The sequence below is a fragment of the Etheostoma cragini genome, chromosome 20 (assembly GCF_013103735.1).
Source record: "Etheostoma cragini isolate CJK2018 chromosome 20, CSU_Ecrag_1.0, whole genome shotgun sequence".
In the NCBI taxonomy this organism is placed as follows: Eukaryota; Metazoa; Chordata; class Actinopteri; order Perciformes; family Percidae; genus Etheostoma; species Etheostoma cragini.
In genome coordinates this window covers 23,801,403-23,825,092 of record NC_048426.1, presented here as the reverse complement: position 1 = coordinate 23,825,092, position 23,690 = coordinate 23,801,403, and the positions used below count along the sequence as shown (strand labels likewise).

Below are 23,690 nucleotides of genomic sequence, written 5' to 3'. Positions count from 1 at the left end.
CTGAAAAAGCTATGAATTATTTTTAAGGAAAATCTATTTCCACTCCGGTGAAAATCCCTCTATTCCGCTACAAAGTCAGGAGTGGTGATCTGACTTCAAAGCAGGCTAAAAATAGCCAATAATCAGCTTTGTATGAAGCCCGGTTGACATGGCTGGCGAATTAGTTCTCCAGCAGAGCTCAGAGGGAATGTTAAAAAGCAGTCCCGCTGGGGCTCCCCTGCCTGCCTTCTCAGAGCCAGACCAGCAGGGCATCGGCAAGACCTGGATCCATTATGACCCAGTAAAACCCCACAATGGCACGTGCAATTAGATATTTGGACTGATAGTGATGCGTTTAGAGCTCAAACGGCCCCGCCCACTTCTTCAACGGCGCGTGTTTAAGTGTTTATTTATACCGCTCAATTGTTTCACTGACGTTTATCGATTTTATCGATGTTTTTAACTTTTTCCTTACGTTTTTGTCCCTTTTTTTCCCAACACTTTTAACGCTTTTTTTCAATGTCTGTCAAATTTCTCAACACTGCGTAACACTAACTTATTAACTTTAGTTTTACAGTTATTTTTGGAATTTATGGTCAATTATCCTCATTTATAGGAAATTATACCTAATGTTTGAGTTAGAAAAGCAGAAATTAGGAATTATTGAGACTAAAATTAAAGGAATGGATGTTGATGATAATCACAGACTGGAATATGTCAACTTTTACTCAATACTATTTCAAAAACACTTCCATTTGTTTTACAATGCTATAAAACTGAATAAGACGCCCCAAAATTAATGAAAGTAGAGATTTGTACTTAGCAAAGAGCGTTGGGTGGAATCAATCATGTTATTTTGGGAAATTAAAAAGAACATTGATATAGGACAACATGAGGACAAGATGAGGGTTAAAGAGTTTTAAGTGTGGAACCGAGGGAACCAGCTACAAGATGAAAAGGGAGCACAAAACATTTGATTCTCCAGAAAAAAAAAAAAACTAAATTCGTAGACTTAATTGACAGTCGCGGTTTCGCCGGCATGGTAAACGTTTCCATGGTAATAGCGAGTTGGACAGATCAGGGAACGTTGCTGTTAAACTCAGGATTGTGGGTACTGTAGTTTATCTCCATAATGTTGCGGATAAAACATGTTTTTCTTAATACAAGATTTATTTCATACACCCTTCTAGGTTCTACAGGAGCGGAAACAACGTTAAAATGTAAATGTTAAAAAAAAACTCATAAAGTGAAATCTTCATGCCAGAGGACCTCACAGAGACTTGCCTTTTCAAACTTTAGGACCCCTTCTTGGACTATACTGGGGAGTATTGAGCATGGACCCTTTGGTGGGGCCTCTATGGTCTAGCATGGTCTGAGATCAACTGCCTCAACTGTGCAACCCTTCTGGTTTTGTTTATGTATTTTGCGTTGTCTAGTTGTTTTTTTTAAGGAGTTACGGGTGGGCTAAAGGATTCATTCTTTACTCCGTAGCTGTCTTCCTTTATGCTGTATGTGTCCCTTGGAAACTAAAAGAAATGTTCAAAAAAAAAAAAAAATAATTAAATAAAATGTGGTTTTAAATCTCCATATTGAATAACAGATGAAAAATTCATAGAACCAGTTTGAAATCCATCTCTGTATTTTATTTTTTATTTTTATTAAATGCCTCAAGCAACTCTAAATCCAAAACAACACTTGTAATGTCCCGTTGTGATTAACAATGATTAACACGTTTAACGGCGTTATCAGGGGGGGTTTTGATAAAGAAATGCAAAGCAGGGGAAATTTAAAAAACTAAATTGACGAATTCCAGAAACTTCTCAAAAGCAAAGTTCCCGACTTGTTTTATTCAGTCAAACAGACGATGGAAGTTCTTCTGAGAAGCCGTCTCCTCTCCATCTATCCCTCCGCACATTATACTAAGTGCTGGGGAAGATAACAACCAATGGGACTTCCAAATGCATCAACATCAAGAAACCATTTAATCATATATCTCCCCCCCTCTCTCCCTCTCTCTCTCCAGTGCCAAATACCATTTCATGTCCCCGGGGACGAGGAAACATTTAATAAAACTTCTCTAATCGAGCTCGGCAGCAGGAAGCTGCATGGCCTCTCTCACGCAGATGCAGCCGTCTACTCGTCAACTGAAAGACGACGGTTCTTCTCCGAGACCCGGTTTCACTCTCAGGACGCCAGACCCACGTTCTGAGAGCTTTTATGTGAGCAAAAGTGGACTATAGGCCTACACGATTTGGGGAAAAATAAAGATTTTTTAGCTTAGAATTGATATCACGATTCGCTGCCATGATTTTTTTCACCTCACAAAGTGTAAAGTTTATTGCACACATGAACCATGACAACACAAAACAAATTGGCGGTACTCGGTACCAAACAGAGTTCTTTTAGCACCGATTGCACATTGTGCCTCACCACTAGCCTGTAAACATAGCGGCTTCAGTGAAGAGAAGGGGGAGCATTGCAGAGCTTGGAGTAGTTTCACACCTATTTTATACACTCTGTGTTACAAACTCACAGAAGAAAGAGGTAGCCTTTGTTTACAGTCGGCTCGTAAAATTAAGAGAATCAAAAGTCATTAAAAACAAATTACAAAAAAATCAAGAGAATCGAAAGTCATTGATAAAAAATTTTTTTAAAAATGAATCAAAGTCATTAAAAATAAATTTTTAAGAATTGAAAAAATAAATTAAGGGAATCAAAAGTCATTTAAAAAAATAAATTAAGAGAATCAAATTCATTAAAAACAAATTTAAAAAATATGCACAAAAAAAAGAATTGAGAAAATCAAAAGTAATTTAAAAAAAAGAAGAAAAGATGACGACAATCAAAGTCAATGAAAACAATTTTTTAAAGGATTGAAAAAAAATTAGGGAATCAAAAGTCATTTTAGAAAAAATAAAAAATAAATTAAGAGAATCAAAGTCATTAAAAACAATTTTTTAAAGAATTGAAAAAAAAATGTAGGGAATCAAAAGTCCTTTTAGAAAAAATTTAAAACAAATTAAGAAAATCAAAGTCATTAAAAACCAATTAAAAAAAATTAGAGAATCAAAGTCATTAAAAACAATTTTTTTAAGAATTGAAAAAAAATGTAGGTGATCAAAAGTCATTTTAGAAAAAATTACAAAAAAAGTAAGAGAATCAAAGTCATTAAAAATTTTTTTTAAAGAATTTAAAAAAATTAAGGGAATCAAAAGTCATTTTAGAAAAAAAAATCTAAAACATTTAGAAGAATCAAAGTCATTCAAACAAAATTTAAACAAAAATTAAGGGAATCAAAAGTCATTTTAGAAAAAATAACCAATTTTTTTTTTTTAAATGACAAAATAAATTAAGAGAATCAAAGTAAAAAAAAAAAAAGAATCAAAATGAAAAAAATCGAACGAAAATCAAGCTTTGAACAGGGTGAATCGAGATCACGATTTTACAACGATTAATCGTTTTGGAGCCAAAAAGGACGTCTCAGAGGGGCTGATGGGGTTTCCACTGAGGGCTAGATAGTTAGTTTACATTTTTGGATATGTTATTCACTGGAAATGTTCCATTTTAGCAGGGATTCACTAATAATATCTTCAAATACATGCAGCCTGAACTGGTGCAGACTGAAGCCTGAGGCCTGTGTGCTTTAGCCATTTTTAAAATACCAAGATGTCAGCAGTTTTAGGTGAACAAAAGAGCATTTTTGAAAGAAAACATCACCTATTTTATGAAGCATTTTACCACCACGACAAATGAAGCACCAGAATAACTATTATCCAGCTGATGAGACGCACAGATGTTGTTTTATTTGCTTAAAAAAAAAAAGAAGTGTGCTTTTTAAAAAGCTAGCTTGTGCAGTGATGTGTGTAACGTTTCACTGCTACTGCGCCGCTACACGACTGGCATTTAAAATGTGAAGAATCTGCATCAGCATCCTGCATCAGTGAGAACTCAAAGTTAATTATTTACTCCTGATTACATGCATTTGAATGGCCCAAATTAAATGATGAAACTATCTATAATTTGTCATTTTAATGGTGAAAAAGTTAGTTTTCTGCCAACATTTTTCCCATGATAAAGCAAAACGCTCCTTTAACATATCGAGCTAAGGGAAATCCTTCTGGCCACATACCCCAAAACTGTCCAATAACTCACAGCTGCTCATGACCTCACACATTACGCTTTAGAAGTATTACGCTACCTGCACAGTATTTACTGTATATTTAACATGGTGCTGTCAAACGATAAAACATATTTAATGGCGATTAATCACATGAATGTCATAGTTAACTCGCAATTATTCACAATGAATCACACATTTTTATCCATTCTAAATGTCCCTTGATTTGTTGTTGTCCCATTATTTTCTCTTATTTAATGCGGTTATCAACTTGGAAAAGTGGATCGGCTCGCTTTGTCCAAAGTTTTTTTTTATTGAAAACAACAGAGGCGCGCACGCACACACACACACACACACACACACACACACACACGTCTACTGTAGTGTTCAATTTCCAGTCTCACTTGGAGCAAATAATCTCACACAATGTAACATTGTCCATCAATAAAAGGGTGAAAAAATACTTGGATGAAGGGGGGGGGGGGGGTTTGCATCAGCTGTGTGTGTGGCCATTGAGTGGTATTTCAGACTGGGGGGGGGGGGGGGGGGGGGGGGGGGGGGGGGGGGGGGGGGGGGGGGGGGGGGGGGGCGGTATTTCACACTGGACGTGCTGGGATGATCGGTCAGTTCCCAACGACCAGACACACAGACCACTTGGGTCTCGTTAATGGATCGTTTAGCATCTTTTAAAAAAAGTAAACTTTCCATCCAGAATCTCATCGGTGTCCATTTTGGCGCCTCACGCTCGCCATCCACTCAAAATGTAACGTGACTACTCTTTGGCCGGCTCGAAGCGGCCCTAACGGCGTGTCTGTTGTTTTGTTTCCTGGTCTAGCTATAGCCGGTGTGGTGTTGTAGTTTTTCCTAACGTTGCTAGTTGTTGCAGCAACAAAAACTACACAGTAGGCCAAAAAGAACGTTAATCTCGCGGTAAACAAATGACGCCGTTAAAAATGCGTTTAACAGACGGCACAAGTTTAATACATACACATTTTATTTTATTTTTTTACATTTACTATGTATGTCGGCTGTATATTTTCTATTCTACACTTAGGTGGAGCAGGAGTTAATATTATAGTATTTTATAAGATAGTATTTTATCTTTTATGTCAAATGTATTATTTCTGGTATAATTCTTGAATTTTCTGCACGTGCGTATGTTCTTGTAATTTGATGCTGTTACACAGTAAATTCCCAGTTTGGGATTAGTAAAGTCCATCCATCCATAAATCCATCCATAAATCCATCCACCCACCCATCCATCCCCCCATCCATCCATCCATGATTGAAGACAGTAGTTCAACTCACTTGACGGAACAGGTCTCAATTTTCCCACTGTGGGACAAATTAAGGTTTTTCTTATCTTAGGACGTCCCTGTGTGTCCCTCGAGGACAGTTGGACGCTGTGACCTTTTTGTTTTTGTGACTTGTAACCACCGAGCCGCTCCGTCACCTAAGCCTCTGCCGGAGGAGGAGACCTCCCAACGCAATGAAGCAGCCATTTAGAGAAAAATAACCTGCTGTCTGAATATCTGAGAGATACTCCGTATGAGACTTTCTCCTCATACGGAGAAAGGTTGCGGCGTGCGTGGGGAGGAAACTTTTGGCAAGTACCTTGTGTCACCTCCTCTACACTAACTATTCATCCTCATCTCTCTTTAAAAAAATAAAATAAAAGATGTTTTACCTTCTTCTTTGGCTTTCATTTCTTTTCCCCTGCACATCTCTCTAGGGAGTATTATCAGCGCTCTGCAGCTCTGACCCCTTTGCCGCCTCCATATTGGATCTTAGAGCTTACTGTGGAAAATAAAGAGTATAGTTGTGCTGGACATTGTGCAGTTTGGTCCTCTAAAAGCCTGATCCACTGACCGCTGCTTTCTGCAGGAATGTAAGGTCAGGACCTATCAGTGCGCTGTACAGGCCACACACAAAGAGAGAGATAACCAAGGCAGACGCTTGGTTATCCCTTGAGAGACCGACGGACAAATTCTTCTTCACATAAAATCATTTTGACTCTCATAGATGAAGTCATATACGTGGACACCCATTCCCTGAGAAAGTATGTGTAACCTAAGCTGACCCAGGTGTTATTTCTGTTTGGTCCCTCACACTTTCATCGATATGTCTATCACTTATGGCGTTTCACCCTTGACCTCATCCCTGTATGCAGCCCTTTCCCCTTTGACTGGGGTTTAAGGGTCATCCCTGAAGAAAATTGCATGTTTTTCCAATTAAAAAGTATGGAATTTCATGTCGTTTTGGACCATTATCATCAACTTATCTGTGTCTTAAACGTTGGCAAAGCTAGAGCAGATAACAGAGAAATAACTCTTAAAAAGCGTAAAGACAAAAAAAAATGACTTCTTTAACCTAATAATGTCTATAGATCTGAGAAGTCTTTTAGTTTGATGCTCAAATCTCATATATATTTCTTTAAAAATAATCCAGAAACACGTTCGTTATTAGTTATTTGTAGTTAGGAGTTCTCAGTAAAATAATATGATAATAGTTTTTGTCTCAACAGAACATCAAAATAAATTAAAGTTTTGATGAATAAATGTATAAAAATACAAACTTAAGATATTAACTTAAAGTCCTTTAAACAAAAACACATTAACAAAGTTAATTGTTATCCGTTTTAACAGGGACGTTGTAGAGCGTCCTCCGGTGGACAGACTATGCAACACCATCACTAACAGGGACGTTGTAGAGCGTCCTCCGGTGGACAGACTATGTAACACCATCACTAACAGGGACGTTGTAGAGCGTCCTCCGGTGGACAGACTATGCAACACCATCACTAACAGGGACGTTGTAGAGCGTCCTCTGGTGGACAGACTATGCAACACCATCACTAACAGGGACGTTGTAGAGCGTCCTCTGGTGGACAGACTATGCATAAATATTCATTTTTCAGAATCATTGGTCATTATAAAGGATTCTGATGAATTAATATTTAAATAAAAAAATGCCAATACCAATATATCGAGAAATGCCTAATAAAATAAAATACTATACATCGGTCTGGCTCTAGTTTTAGGTGCAGCCCGAAACGGCTCGGGTGCTGCACCTAACCCTTATATCAGCAGGGAAAATCCTGCCTATACGAGGGTGTATCTTTCACAACTGTGTACTTTCTGGTTGAGTGGAGACAAACTTGGCAGCAGAGAGAACTTGTATCCAAAGCAAAGACATTATGCAACTTCTCAACAGAGTGTGGGGAAGTCGGGTTAACCAGCGGTTCCAGTGGAGCAGTGTTTTATCAACACTTCAGAAAATCCTCCATTGTGTTTGGCTCCAGTTGGTGTACTCAAACAAACAAAAGAATGTAATGGTGCTGTGCATGGCTGGTACCAATTGTACAGGCGATTGGTCGGGGGACATCACTTGAACCCTCGTGTTGTCTTCACCTTCGGGACCTTCTCGTGTCCCTCAGGTTAAGCTGACCCGTGACTTATTTGAGGTTTTAAAAACAATTCTGAAATACAATTATACTTCATAATCTATTAACAAATATTGTCTTTATCTCAATTTCAAACAGCTGAGATAATCTAAGTTTAGGGAATGCATCAGTCTCTACTAGCACACTATTAAACATGGACGTTTTTTGTCATAAGGTTATAATTCATATTAAAAATCCTCTATGGAAAAAGTGTCATATCCAGAATAATGTTCAGAATTGAGTCAGGAATATATGTTTATCACAGAAAATAAGGTAAGGCCGTTGTTTTTCAGGTAGAAAAAAAAATGTAACTTGTTCTATTTTTCTTCTTTTAAAAACCTGAAATGGGTCAATTTGACCTGAATATCATACAAGGGTTAAAAAGATGATATACAGTAAACATCCTTTTACACCACATATTTGCAGCTGGGTGACAATAAAAAAAATGATCATGCCAAGAATAAAGACTATTAACCTTTTCTACCATTACCGTATGCTTCTTATTATACTTTAGTAGCCTTTCCTGAGTTCCTTCCCTTTCAGTTATTTGCTTTAATTAACTTACAGAGAAGGATATTTCGCAATCCTGTATTGTTGGCAGTAGTGCGTACATTCCTGTGTCCTCGATATCTAACAACAAATCTATGATTAGATTATGAGGAATGTAACTAGATATGGATGGTTAAAGGATAAAATAAGATCTAAAAAGCTGACCTTGTCAACTGAACTAAATCAATCAGATACTAGGACTTGTGGCTAGAGCTGTAACAAAAGGAAATTCTTATATATATCACGTTGGAATCTCCTTGGCGGACAGATCAGCATATTGTTTCTTTCCCCTTTTCTTTTTAAATAAAAGTGTAAATTAGCATTTGGCATTCTCTGAGGCAAGATAACAACAGACTATAGATGTCTAGCTCAGTTAAAACAGCCCCGTCTCACTTAAACAAAGCATGATGTTGGCCAATCATGGTGCTGAGTTTTGATTTAAAAACAGCGTTTTCAAGGCCACGTATTCTTTGTTATCAGAATCCTTGAAGACTTCGGTTAATTTTGTTCCAAAATCCTTAAACCTTCAAGGGTTTGCAAGGCCCTCGGGAAGCCTGTAAGTTGGGTTATAATTAGAAAGTGGAGGCTGGGACGCACACAAGCTGATCTCTCCTTACAGGAAACAACAGAGAGGCAGCGGGCTCAGAACGAACATCGTCCTCATTTCATGGCGTAGTTTTCGCTCAGAGTTTCTTGGAACACTTCTTTGATGCTGCACATTTAAAGCAACACTCTCAACACAGACCTACATTTAATTAGCCCCTCCTGGAAAATATGTGGATAATGTTTGGTTTCTTTGTAATTCCTTAGAAAAATAAGTTCTGCATTCAATCTTGCAGGTTGGAAGGAGCTGACGTACAAACCACATGGCACAGAGTCTTATCACTTACACAAACCCAGAAAATGAAGGTCTCACACACACACACACACACACACACACACACACACACACGCACACACACACACACACACACAGTCTTGCTCTGCCTCGTCACAGTGTTTCGTCTCCCGCTTTCTGGTCTGAAACCACAGACACCACAATTAAGCCATCATCACCTCTCTGCCTCTGTGCCTCTGTGCCTCTGGGCAGGCAGCAGATTACACGCGGTGAAACCAAACCAACCGGCGGTCTGGCCTCCCGCAGATTACTGCTCCAACTAGAAAAAACAACAACAACAACAACAACACTGAATATACTAAGCTTGTGGATGCAATTGTTCAAGATTTGTTTTCTGTGGACGCAAAACAATTTGCTAATTAATCTGATAGTCTATCAACAAATGATGAATCGGGAATGATTTAAATAACAGCTTCAGTTATTGTTTCAGCAAAAATATGCAAAACATTTAGTGTCTCGAGCTTCTTAACATTTTAATATTCGCTGATTTCTATGACGGTAAAGTGAATCCGGTTGGGTTTGGGAATGCCAAACACACGTTATTTCAACTTATTATTTGACTCTGGGGATCATAGTTCCGATAAAGATAGAAATCATATCCATCCATACAGGATAGCAGTATAGAAATTCTTTTATTAGGAATAGTCCCTTGAGAAGTGACGTCTCGTTTTCGAGGGAGTCCTTAAAAGGCAACAAAACATAAAAAAAATAAAAATTACAGTACATAAATACAGTACAGCATACAGCTGTTAAAACATAAGAAAATATATAAAAACACTGGTATCAGATCAGTAGGACCGGTACGTAAGTTTACGTATCAGAATCAGGAAGCTAAAAATGGTAATCGGACCAACTATAGGTGAAAACACAAAACACATCCTTTAACGGAAGTATTTATCAAAAAAAAAAAAAAAATAAACACTACAAAATGCGTCCACCATAAAGGGGAGGCGGCCTTTAACATTCTGACCTTTCCCTCCAATTAAAGTGACAAGTGTCTGGTGTCAGATGGAGAAACAGCAATAACACAACATAATATTGATGTTTTAATGGTGTTCCCCCCCCCCCGCTCAGAGGTCAGAAGGAGCAGCAGGTCGGAGGTCGGCAGAGCTGCCGTGTCTTATTTTAGGAGAATTTAGCAGGGTGGGTGGATCTCTGCAGACAAAAAGCTCTATGATATGAGGGATTTATATGAATATCTCAATAACCGTATTAATTGTGATAAATAAACATATCAAAGTGTACTCAGGTCAGCTGAGTCAGTGAACTCTTTTAAGTCGCTTCTTATAACATACTTTTATAGGAGAGCCTTTCCCGATTTTATTTGACTTGACTTTTTCCCTTTTATTTTAATGTATTTTACAAATTTTATATTAAGCTGTATTTTAACCTTTCAATGTTTTCATTCTTTTGTCTTTTTGTATTATTGTCTCTTATTGTTTTTACATTTGTTAAAGCACTTTGTAAATTTTTTTTGAAAAGTGCTCTACAAAGATTATTATTATTATTATTATTCTTACTCATTTCAGCATTTGTACCGCTTTCAGTATTCTGCTAAAATGTGAAAAATTGCTTGTTGAATTTAACATAACAAACTAAAGGAAATCATTTCCAAATGTTCTTTGATTGAACAAATCAAACACTGAACTGACACATAAGGCCCCACTGACAACAGAAAATACAGAATTACAGTGTTTTTTTCAGTGTTTTTTGTGATTTGCCGCAGCCTTTGTGACTTGTGTTTATTGCGCCTGTTGAAATTAGATTAGATTAGATGATACTTTATTCATCCCACAGCGGGGAAATTCCCTTGTTACAGCAGCATTCTCTACAATAAAAGCAAAACAAACAAGTAAACGCACAAGAAAAACAGGCAACCAGTAGACAGTGTGCAGAAGGTAGACTGAAGTAAAGTAAAGTGCAGTTGCCATAGTACAAGAAAACAACATTGCAGTGTAGTAAGTGACGTTAAAATTAAACTGAATATGTAATTAAAGTGATAATGCAAAAGCACACGATTAAGAAATAAAACCTATACATTGTGCAGCCCTAGTTTAAACAGTGTAACCCCAGAAGGAGGGTCTTTCTAAACACTGAGCCATCACGCCAACACCCACAATCCCTTAACAACTGTCGGCATCCACAGGGCGACCCCACCCTCTGAGCTAGGAACTGAAATATGTCATACAGCCAGATGAGACCCCTACCAAGGCTGCACATACTCCCACCCAGACTCCCTGACGGAGGACAATCGGAAAGGTCTCATCAAGTTGTAAAAGCTCTTAATTTGTCTGTATATGAAGGACCTTATGCAACAGCATGCTTAAAAAAAACATGTGTTCTCGCTTCATCTGGTGAGAAATGATATTCCTGAAAGTGAAGGGGAGGAGAAAAGCTGTCTGGATTTAGAGGGTGTCGCAGCACTAGCCATGAAATCTCCAATACACTACTGTCAGCTGGCAGGCGTATGCACAAACACACACACACACACACACACACGGGCAAACACACACATACGCACACACACAACGCTGCCTGGGATTAATCCTAAATTTGGTTGGCAGCCACGGACGGGCTCATGTAGATCCAGCTGAATATCAAAACATATTCGGAGGGCATTTTCAGCCCCCAAAACGAAAAGAGCTCAGACACAAATGCTTCCTTTAAAAAGGGAACACTGTGAAAACTGGTGGGAACACAGGAAATACCTTCTTTTAACGTACATACTGGGGCTATACTTTTGCTATATGTATATATATTTATTTACATATGGAGGAAGATGGAGAGAAAGGGGAGAGAAGTGATAAGACGTGTGTTAAAAGGATTTTTCATGGCCCAGGTGAGAGGTTCCTTCATTCATTCAGTCACAGTGGGTACGATTACAAAACACCTGAATACGTAAAGAGCCGTTCTCTAACTTTCACTAATAACACGACTGATCCAGAATTGAATCGGAATCCGAAATACTTTATTGATCCCCGAAGGGAAACTCTGTGTTGCAGTTGCACAAATAGTAAAAAATATAAATGAAGAAATATAAGGAGTGCGGATATGTGCGGTATTCACATTTAAAGGAACAGTTAAAGGAATGTTATTATACAATATTTACATAATTCACATAATTAAGGAATTGCAATGGTGAAAAGTAATAATAATAATATTAATTGTAGCAGTTGAGTATTGCACACGTTTCAGGCCTGGTGTTATTAGACAAAACAGATAAAAGAGATTATATTGTCCAGTATCAAACTCTCTAAGTGTCTGTGTGTGTGTGTGTGTGTGTGTGTGTGTGTGTGCGTGCGTGCGTGTGTGTCAGACACTTAGAGGGAGGAGTTGTAAAGTTTGATGGCCACATGCAGGAATGACTTCCTGTGGCGCTCTGCGGTGCATTCACTGGAAGTGCTCCTGTGATTTAGAAGCAATCCATGGAGTGGGTGCAAGACATTGTCCAAGATGGCATGTGGTTTGGACCCCCCCCCCCCCGACACACAGCAGCTATGACTCTGCAGGAAACACTATGTCTTAGCATTTGAATAGAGTAAGAGTTACTTTCAGCGAGAGAAACTTGAGCTTCTTAGAGCTTATTCCAAAAGGCCCTGAGCATGGAAAAGACCACTGGACCATGTGGAAATACATTATGCAACAAACTCGTAGATTATTAAATATGTTTAAAAAATGAATGTCAGTGGTGGTGGGGGGGGGAGGAGTAATGGGCTGATGGGAAAGCTTTTTAAGAGGCTAAATGTGTGGAGGGTGGAGTTCATCACTGGCTGGGTTGGGGGTTTGAATCCCTCTGCAGTCGTCCATAAAGAACATAAACAGACAGAGAGTGTATAAATAACTACCAGACCAATCCAGGACTTCACAGAGGAATCTCTCAAACTTTTGGTGAAGGTTTCTCTTACAGCTGGGCAGGAAGCCAACACATACCCAGCATGCATTGCCTCAACAGTTGGAGCAACACATGTCCAAACAGGCCGCGTGTCTTACTCATTCGCCCAGGAGAAGTCTGATCTTCTGATCCAACCGGTGAATTCTGCAGTTAGCTCATTGAACGCTTTCACAATCCATTGGAACATAACGCATTGGATGAATTGCATTGGAAGTTTTTTTTTTCAGTTTTAAAAGTTTAGTTGAGAGTTTTCCAACATTCTTGAACTTGAACTGGGGATTTGAACCTGCAACCCTTGACCTTATGCTGACTCATGGGAGAGAGTCACAGTAGGCCGGTCAATCAATCAATTAATCGCATTATAAATAAAAATGAGCTTGATAATTTTAAATGGAAAACTATTGCGGCCGGGAATAAAAATCCAATTTATTTATTGTTTTTGATTGTGTTTAGTTTTCATTCCAGGGCATTTTTGTTAAGAGACTAAGAGTTCATTTTATTTATTGTTTTTGGCTGGTATGTGTGCCAGGACACTCTTGTTAAAGAGATTTTTAATCTTAAGGACTTTTTTTCTCCTGGTTAAATAAAGGTTTAAATTAATGAATCAATCAATAACAAACATCTAACAACCCAAAGATACTTCAGGCACTCCTAAACTTTGTCTTGCATGTTCTTACATTAATCCATTTGTCTATTCTTCTTTCTTGTGTTGATTAAAGGATGGCACGTACTTGTGTAAATCTCTCTACCGCCATCCCTAAATTCAGTTTTTTTTATCTCGGTACTGCTTTACTTTCTTATTTTGTAGTCATTCCAGCAGTGCTTTGGCAACACATCAAATGGCGTGCCAATGAAGCTCATTGAATTGAAATTGACTTGCATTGACAGGCAGCCGGCCCCGACAAAACATGCTCGGTTGTTGATATCAGAGCCGAGATGTGAATCTTCTTAGAATTTAGATTCCCGTGCTTCCCTTATCCCGCCCTCTCTCGTTCAATTACCCATTTGGAGAGACATGAGAGGGAATTTTATAGCAAATGACCACAAAGAATTTTTTTGCATGTAAGAACAAACCAGCGGTTTGAGAGCGGTGCCTTGCGAGCGTTACAAAACAACAGAGAGAGCCCGGTTGCACCTGAACGCACCTGAACGCACAGGCAGAAGACAGATGGAGACAGATGGATACAGATAAAAGGAAGAGAAACAACAGAACAAAAGAGAGGGATACGACAAAGGGCGAGAGAGAAATGGGTGAAAACGCATGACTCACCTGTGTGCTCAATGTAGTCGACACATTTCTCGATGAAGAGGGGGATGGGTCGGTCCGGGGTCACCAGGTTCTGCAGGGGAACGCCAAAGTAGTTGCTCTCCCAGTTTCTCCGGGTGGGAGGGTACAGAGGCTTGGGGGGCTTGGAGGATTTCGGCTATAAAGAGGGGGGGATGAGAGAATAAGAAGAGGTATTGAGATGAGATGATAAGAAGCAAGGCAAAGGGAGGGGAGAGTAAAAGAGGGAACGAGCAGGGAGGATGGAGGGTAAGATAGGATTGGTAAGATAAGTAATAAAGGAAGGTAAGGAAGGAAGGAAAGGAATGAAGGGAGAGACAAGACAAGAGCCAAAGAAGGGAGGAAGAGTGGAGAAAGGGGGGATGGAAAGGCGTGAGAAGGAGAAGGGAAGAAGGAAGTAAATGAGGAAATAGAGAGCGATAGAAAACAGGAGAGAAGGAAAGGGGAAGTAAAAATGAACAGGAAATTGCCAATTTTAAAGGAAGGTTTGAGGGGCAGATTAGGAGAAAGAAGCGCGATGATGGAGGAGAAACAAGAGCAGATAGTAAGGGATGAAGAGCAAGAAAAAGGGAGTCAAGGAAAGGAAGTTTTAGAGAAGAAAGGAAGCGCAAGACAAGATGGAAAAAAAGAGAGGAAAGGGATAAAAGAAAAGGAAATTGAGGAAAAAGGGATCAGAAATGGAGAGGGAGATGAGATGCAGAAGATAGAGATAAAGAGGAGGAGGAGGGTGATCGGGGAATAGATCAGACAAGTTGGTGGGATGAAGGGAGCGGGAGGAAGATGGGAGGTTCATGTGGAGGAAGACGATAAGGACAGAGGACAACAACAGACAAAACGGTTATTCGAGACCTAAGCTGGGACGCGTAACGAGGTGGCTTTGATTTCCCACACTCCTCTGCTCTTCAAAGTGTTGTCATGCCTACAGCCGCTCGTGCTTCTCTCTAATTGGCCGCAACGGCGACTAAACACCTTCCATTTTGTGGCTAGTGGTTGTCCGTTCCCTCTCCTCTCTGATAACCAGAGACAGTTTGAATGTTTCAACAATGCCCTGCATTCATGATGTTCATGTAGCGCTGGCGGCTGTTTTCATACTGATTTGCCCACCATTATCTGATTCGCGCCGGCGTGCACGCTCGCACGCACGCGTATATATGCGTGTGTGTGTGTGTGTGTGTGTGTGTGTGTGTTTGTCAGAGTCCAATTGTGTGTTTGTACTTTGGGCTGAGGGGAAACTAGCAAATCGCTCAAGCTGTGATTATTTTGCTTAACACTGTGATTGCTATACAGCAGTGCTGCCAACAGCCAGATTTGTTATAGTGAAAGATATTTTTTTAAGTGGCTGCAAACATGTTTAAATCAGAATCAGATGTAGTTGCATACGATTTTTTTGAATTTGGTTTTAACAACGCTGGATATATATTATAATAGCGGGGATCCATTTTGACAATTGACTTTAAAAATGGAGTTAGTCCATGAATCTCCAGTGCAAATGTACCTTATTAAGTAATTTGCCAGGAGTTGTTATATTAGTACATGTGGGTGGGTGTACATGCACTGTATGCTAATGTGTGCTTTTGACTGCATTTTTTTTTTTTTTAAACCACTGTTTGATTAGTACTAACATTTCTTTTGATTTTTGTTTTTCTGCACAAAAGGGCTAGGGCTTAATTGCCACACATGTATGCATACAGTACTTGTCTGAGATGACAGTGGCTTTATTAAATGCTCTGTGTGTGCTCAGGAGTCTCAGACAAGCCTTAAGAGAGCTGTTGTAAAGGATAAGCAGGCATCTTATCACAAACGCAGCCTCTGCCCTGAGATTACACAAACAGAGCCCTACTGTCTGCAACAGTGCGTCTTTTATCAAGCCTTTTAGTGGTTGTCGGGGGACTGTTGAGGTGAGGAAGCTCATAAACTATTTCAGCAGTGGGGCAGATCAATCAAATATCACATTAGTTCATTCTCGCCATGAGGTCCGGGCCTATTAAAAACTGAAATCTGCTCATATCTCACACCCACGCAGTTCTGCTCACACACTAGTATACACAATCTCTTCTGCTCCCATTCACACTCTTTCATTCTCTCTCGTACTCAGTGCACTGAAGCTCCTTCGCAAAAAACACAAAAAAAAGCTTTGGCTCAGTCTCTTGAAGGTTATAATGTAATTGGTCTTGCTTCTTTTCATCTGATGTTGCTCTATAAAAATGACTTTTGAACTACACTGTTTGGTAAAAGCATTGGTTCTAATTGACCTAACATTAAAACTCTGCAAATATCAGATTCAGGACAGACAACGCTCACCTTCTTTGGTTCCTTTGGCGTCTTGGGCGTCTTCTTCTTCTTCATCTTCTTGTCCTCCTGCTCAGGGTCGGAGGTGATGGCGGGGTTATCTATTCCACCCTTCCAGGGGTCGGCGGGGGAGAGTAGCGGGTCCTCCTCGCTGCCCCGGTGGGCTCGTCCCTTTTTCTTTTTCTGCGTGGCGGGGCCCGACTCCTCCCCGTCACTGTCAGAGTGGAATCGTCTTTGGTAGGCCTTTGTCTTGCTGAACAGGATTTTGGAGCGATGTTTGTATTTGGACGGCTGCCGTCCAGCCTGCGACCGCCTGTCAAACCCGTTCTCTTCCTCCCCACCTCCGTGTAGGCCGTGCAACCCGCCAAAGGAGTTCCTTATTTTGACTAGACGGCTGTGTGCGTCGTCGGGCACGGCGTATATGTCGTCGTTGTGGAAGCCCCTAGACCTTAGCAAGGTGTCCACGGGGTCTGCATAGTTGTCGGACGCCTCCACGTCCTCGCCGTGCAAGACTGGGCCACGCGGGATCCTACGGTTGCTTCGCATGCCAGCCTCGATGGTTTTGAGCAGGTTGGGATCCAGCTTTTTAACATTAGGCTTGGGGAGCACTGGTTTGGGCCGGACAGGTGGAGGCACTTTGTGGTTACGTTCATGTTCTCCAATTGGCGTGCTGTGGACTGGGTACTCGTTGCCTTCTAGGTCGATGCGGTACTTGGCCCGCTCACTGGGCGTGGGGAGAAGCTGAACGTCATCACCTATTGGACTGTAAGGCGGCGGAGCCTCGTTATCATCGTCAGATTCTGGGTAATAGGTATTGTAGGCCGGGGAATGGCTGTGGGGTGATGTGGGGAAGACGTCTTCGCTGGCACCGGTGGTGCACTCCCGTGACGAGCTGTCGAACAGGAAGGAACTCTCAATGTGCTGCTTTTTCTCCAGCACTTCGTTGAAAAAGGGCGTAAAAACCTCCGTCTGCCGATGATACTGGGACAGGGAGTAGAGTGCCGTGAACTTGGCAGTAATCTCTGTGGCAATGTGCTCTCCCTCCGTCATCAACTCTTTGATGGAATCATTCTCAAAGAAATCCGCCTGGCTGTCTGTAATCGCCACCATCTGGACGGGGATCACATCTTGGACTTCAGCCAAGAACGCCCGCAGGGTCGCCATAGACGCCTTGCGTTTTGCCGAATAGACCAAAATGTAGCCGTGCACCATTTCGTCTTTGCGGACACCGATGGCAGTGTGGTAGGACAAGACGGTGACCTGGATCCTCCTCCTGCTGTCCCCGATGATCTTGTCCAGGATGAGGGTGTTGCTCTGGCCTGGCTGCCCCGCGCTACAGCAATGCGAGTCAAGGAACGGCGAGAGGATGAGGTCCACGCTGAAAGGATCCCAGCACATGGCGCACATGACTATCCTAAGGTCCGTCTCGGACATGTCTTTGATAGAGGGCAGCGGGGCCAAGACGTCAAAGTTATGCTTCAGCCCTTCCAGCACTGCTCGGAGACCCTGTTTAATTTGGAACTCTGTGAATTTACGTGGAAAAGCCCCGGAGGGGATGTCGACAAAGGTACACTGCAACTTGTTGGCCAGCTGTTGGCCCTGGTGCCTCAGGATAGGTATGTTTTTGCAAACATTGTCTCTCTGGTTAGCCAGGATCAAAATGAAAGGCAGTGGTCGAGCAAACCTATCTCTCCGACTCTGTGCTATCTCCGCTCTGATCCTGCCTATGCAATCTCCAATACAGTTGAGGGACTCTATGGAGTTGAATACACAAAAGCAGCCGTGCGGCTTGAACGTGGCAACCCACGAATGGCTAAAGAGCAGCGTGGAATTGACGTCCACTGGGAGCAGCTCCAGTTCGTAAATTTTCCCATCCAGGGTGTACTCATCATCTGTAGACTGAGCTCTGATTTCATTGGCTAGTTCCTGTGAGAGCCCCTCCCTTCCCAGGAGGCAGAGGTTGATCTTATCGATGTTGGCACTGTTATAGTAGAGATTAGAGCGTCCGTGGTCGAGCTGCACCAGCCTGTTTCCTAGAACCTGCTCCACTTTCAGATCCACGCAGTTCTGCCCACTCAGGCATGTCTCCTTGGTGGGATGGTAAACAAACCCAATGTGTTTGAGGAGCAACGACTCCCTATCTGGGGCGAGTTTCTGCAGCGCTCTGTATCTGGGCTCCTCGTTCAGCACACAGTGAATCTCGCTCATCTTGTCGCAGCTGGGGGTGGCGTTCAGATCCAAGTCATAGAATAGCTCAGCATGCTCAAAAAGCATTTCCTGAAAATCCTCTTTGGCCCTTTCAACTATTTCCTGCTGATGTCTACAGTAAACATCCCTCCTATCTGATTCTGTGATGTACTTGTAGGCCTCGTCCTCCATGACAAAGCACATGACCTCCTCCCAAGGCTGCCCGGCACTGATAAAGTGAACCCTCTCCAGCGTCTTCTTAAACCTGTCTTTCATCTCCACCCTTCTCTTCTCAGACAGCAAATGCTGGACGTGATTATGGTATATTCTCTCGCCATCGGGCGTGTCGAGGATATCAAAGGGTATCCTGCGGTCGCTGATGTCGATGTGGTCCGTCTCATGCCACGGCGTGTGTTCGAGAACCACAAACCAGTACTGGAAATCAGCCCGGTTCCGGATCACACTCTGAGCCTCGGGCCACGAGAGGTTTTCAACCTCCTCCAGGTTATTGAGGAGATTGTTAAGGGTTTTCGGCAGCGTTGTCAGGTACTCGTCCCGCCTCCTCTTGATGTGCTCCTGTTTCAGTTGTGCAATGTGCTTTGTGAACATGTTGCGTGCTTTCCTGGAGCCCTCCAAGGTGATGAACTCTTCATAGTCAGGTTGGCCCTTTAGATTATTCATCACCATTTTCCACGTGGTGTGGTAATCTCTCAACGTGTGCACGATTAATTTCTCAAATCTATCTGTGACTGAGGCAACGAGCTGCCGTTGGATTTTATAGGCCTCCAGGTATGGCACAGTTTTTGGCTTTCCCCTCGTTTTATCCAGCTGCTGGATGAGGGCGTTGAAGCAGAGCTCTGCGTTGACATTGGCGCGTGCCGATGTCTCTATTAGCAGCAGGTTCTTCTTGCTGGCGACAAAGGCCTGCAGGTCCCTCAGGTGCTGGTCCACCAACTCATCACATTTCGTGGCCGCGACGACAATAGGCTTCTTTGACTTGATGATTTGGGAGTAGAGGCTGTTGACAAACTTCATCTGGTCGTCAAACTTCCTGTTGCAACCCTTGCTGACGTCAATGCAGAGCACAAAGCCGTCGATGTTCAGCTTCCCGTCGGGCATCTGTTTCTGGTCAAAGTCCTGCTCCAAGCCCAGCTGGTCCGTGCAGATGTACATAAGCTTCTCTGCCGACTGGAGCTTGGTCGACGCTGCCCGTTTGGTGTAGGGCTGCAGGTTCGTACTCCGATGCGGAAGAAACGTCTGGTCATCAATGAACTCTGTTTGTTCAATGACTTGTATTTTACAGTCCAACCCATCGTCCCCTCTATGGGACACCTCCCCCCAGTACAGGAAGTGGTCATTGTTGACCACACGTCCCCCAAAGTCTATTGTGCTCAGCACCGAGGTGTGCTCCGAGTAGTAGTTGTCCGCATTAGGACGAATATAGCGGTTGCATAGGCAGGACTTGCCAACGCCACAATTTCCCTTCTCTTTCTCCGTTCCCGAGAGGCCAACCACACTGACGGCGAATGATGGGGGGCGCGCATCCTTGTTCTTGGCCATTATATCCCCCCGCTCATCGCTAACTTGGTCACTTCCAGTAAAACAGGTCAAGATATCATTCCAGTTCTGCGTGTTAGACGTACAGAGGCACATTCATCCTGCTTTCCCCCTTGGTAGTGGAGAATCCCCTTCCAACTCAATCTCTCTCTCTTTCAGTTTCTATCCTGGGTCTTCTTTAAGCTGGGATAGAACAGCCGGCTTCTCCTTTTATCACCTGCCTGCAAGACACAGAATTTACATTTAGGAAAAGATAAAGGCAAAACCAACAAAAACACATTGGCACAGATTCTTTCCTCAGGGTACTTCAGTCTCCTTATCACAAATAATATAATTAGCTTGTTGTTTCTCAGCTTATCCCTCTGGGACATACATGTCCATGTATGCACGGTGTAGTGATTTTAAACAACAAAAATAATGTTATGTTATTCTGCCATTAAACAAAGGTATCAGTAAATTAGACAAAGGTACACATTCTCACACTTGTGCAAGACAAAATAATCCCTCAAAAAATGGTAAAAGCTTAATAAAAAGGTTTTGATCCGCCTTTCATGTGTTACTAACAAAATGAGCTGGTCTTAAAACACTACCATAATAGTTTTGTAACAGAAAATGTGACAAAAAAAGCCCGCTGCATTTTTTTTATAAACCAGGGTAACAATTTGCTCAAAAAAATTGCAATGTCAAAATTGACTTTTGAGACAACAAAAAGCCAGAGCGTGACAGTACAGAGAAAGAGAGAGACGGGCGTGCTTAGCAATGTCACTTTTCCCTTTGCAGAGAAAAAGAAGTGCTTTCAACCAATTTTTGCCGAGGCAGGATAAAAATGGAATGCGACTCCAACCCTTTGACAGCCACTGACCTAGAAATGATTTGCTTCGCTGTGAGAATGAAACAGAGAAAATAAATCAGTTCACAGATTTGTTATCACTATCGGCACAATCTCTGATTAGGGCTAAACGTATAATCCTGATTACTTTGCCCGTCATTCCTCGGAGTATGCTTTGCCTGACATTCTGGTCATGATTGTTAATCCTAATTGGCAGTGTGAAATTAGATGTGGGGTGACGTTAGTTTTGCTGTTTGCACATTTTCTAGTCAACATTAACAACAAGGTGAAAAAAAACCTGTTCCCAGTCATTAGCATCTAAGATTGCCACAGTCAAATGAGCCTGAACCCTGCCGCGACCTAACTTAGATACTGGGACCAGATAACTGCAGAGAGAATTGTTGTGTTTTACAGTACGATGGCAATCAGCCAGTGAATTTGCCTGCATGAGCTGGAACCGCTAGCAGCAGCACGACAGCATGCTGAGCTTGAGAAACTGCACCAGACAAGGAATTTGGTCCACTGAGATGCGGCAATGAGGTTTTCCCCTGACTGTTTATGGAGGCCAAGGTGGTGATGTCACATGTGGGGGGGGGGGGTTTGTGCAAGGAAATAGACTTCGATGAGTTTAGCAGATTTAGAGCAACATGTATGGAAGCGTACTCAGAAGTCCAAAACGAGAAGGTTTAAAAGGATGTTACCCATTGAATCCATTTATCTCATATTTCAAAGTGACCACACACTACTAATTCTCCTATTTGTGAGAGTACACAGTTGTGCACAACCTAAGGGGAAACTAGGGCAATCTACCTGAGGAAATGCAGCCTTAACTGTTTAGTCAGTTCATCTATAGTTAGGGTTTCTCCAATCAGGAGCTCCTTGTCCCTCAAACACACCCAGAACATTTTATGATGCGGAGAGCAAACAGACCAGCAGGTCTATCAGGTTTACAAATCTAACCACAAACCCCTACAATAGCTGATGTGCTGCTACACGTGCCCCACCTGACTGTAGCAAGCAGCCGGGGAGAAGTGTACCTGAGTTTATGAACAGGTGAAACACTACACATGTGCACAAACACTTGAGAGGTGGAAGTAATGCCCGCAAGCAAGGTATTTCCATTACTTACTGATGACTAAGTGTTGATTTTAAAATGGAGAAAATGCCCAAATTAGCCTACAAAGTTCTTCTTCAGTCCAACCAACAGCCAAAAAAAAAAACTAATTGTATATATGATGCTCACGATGGCTCAGTGGTTAATACCGCTGCCTCACTCCTGCCATTAACCTTCGTAGATAATGGGTACTAGGGCTGTGCAATTAATCAAAAATTAGATGGTGATTTTGATTTCTAACGATCACGAAAACAATGCAATCCAGAAAAAACAAAAAGTATTTTATTATAAACAAAGTCGCTGGTGACAATGCAACTAACATTTGGAATAATTACTCGGCTGGCAATAGACTTAAGACAACAACTGAAATCTATTAATTTCTTGTTGATGGAAACCCAAACCGATTATAAGAGCCCTACATTCCTCCCGCTGACTCCCATCCAAACCACAACGTTTCAGCAGATTAGACACCCAAATCCAAACATCTGTTTTGCATTTTTGTCGGCCAATATCAAAGACCACATTCACTCCCCTGTCAACACACAGGGTCGAGAGGTAGTTAAGACTCACGTATAAATGTTAACGTGTATAAAGAGAGGAATGATGTCAGTTAGGACTGCACAATACTGGAAGAATCTTACATGTTGACATTTCTTTCCCTGCAATATATATATATATATGAAAAGGGAAAGTCATTTTAAAAAAATGATATAAATAGCTCTGTTTGAAAATAAATCATCAGTGATTTTGGAGAGGGACATCAGGTAGAAATACGCTGGTTGACTAGCATGATACCATTGTGTTCATATACTACCAATCCAGGCTAAAGTGTGGACAATGACGGCATGCTGCTTCTGCTAAATTTCAGGTTGTGGTCGACTAGCGTGGCCAGCTAGTTAGCAGAAGAACAATTAAATCAGTGGAAATGACGTTAGATCAGACACAGACTTCTGTAGTAGATTAGTGTTACGTTTCCAGCGTCACGGCTCCAAACTGTAACGTTAGTTTCTTAAGGCTAACTATATTAGCCCTAGCATGGCTGGTACTAGGTATCTGCACGGTTCTTTAGGCTAACTATATTAGCCCTAGCCTGGCTGGTAGAAGCTTTCTGCTTGTTTCTTTAGGCTAACTATATTAGCTTTAGCCTGGCGAAAGAAGCTTTCTGCTTGGTTCTTTAGGCTAACTATGTTAGCTTTAGCCTGGCTGGTAGCAGCTGTCTGCTTGGTTCTTTAGGCTAACTATGTTAGCTTTATCCTGGCTGGTAGCAGCTGCTTTCTGCTTGTTTCTTTAGGCTAACTATATTAGATTTAGCCTGGCTGGTAGCAGCTTTCTGCATGGTTCTTTAGGCTAACTATATTAGCTTTATCCTGGCTGGTAGCAGCATTCTCCAGGGGGAAATGGCAGGGAGACGTTGTGATTATGTTGCGTTAATCAGGGGATTTATTTTGTATTTGCAGCTTACATAAAACACAGACTACTGTAGCTTCACTGACTACCCATCAACACTATGACACCACTGTGTCAGCGGCAGCTACTGCCTACGATACTACAC

General features: G+C 41.7%; 1 protein-coding gene across 1 annotated transcript in view; it reads right to left on the bottom strand.

The window, feature by feature from the left end:
• arhgap5 (Rho GTPase activating protein 5) overlaps nucleotides 1-23,690 on the bottom strand; it is a 46,518-nt gene that overhangs the window by 16,852 nt on the left and 5,976 nt on the right. The window contains exons 2-3 of the mRNA XM_034859173.1: nucleotides 16,464-20,416; nucleotides 14,148-14,301 (exon numbers count right to left, since the gene is read on the bottom strand). Coding sequence (XP_034715064.1) covers nucleotides 14,148-14,301; nucleotides 16,464-20,291 — 3,982 coding nt within the window. The 5' untranslated portion in view covers nucleotides 20,292-20,416. The remainder of the gene's footprint in view (nucleotides 1-14,147; nucleotides 14,302-16,463; nucleotides 20,417-23,690) is intronic.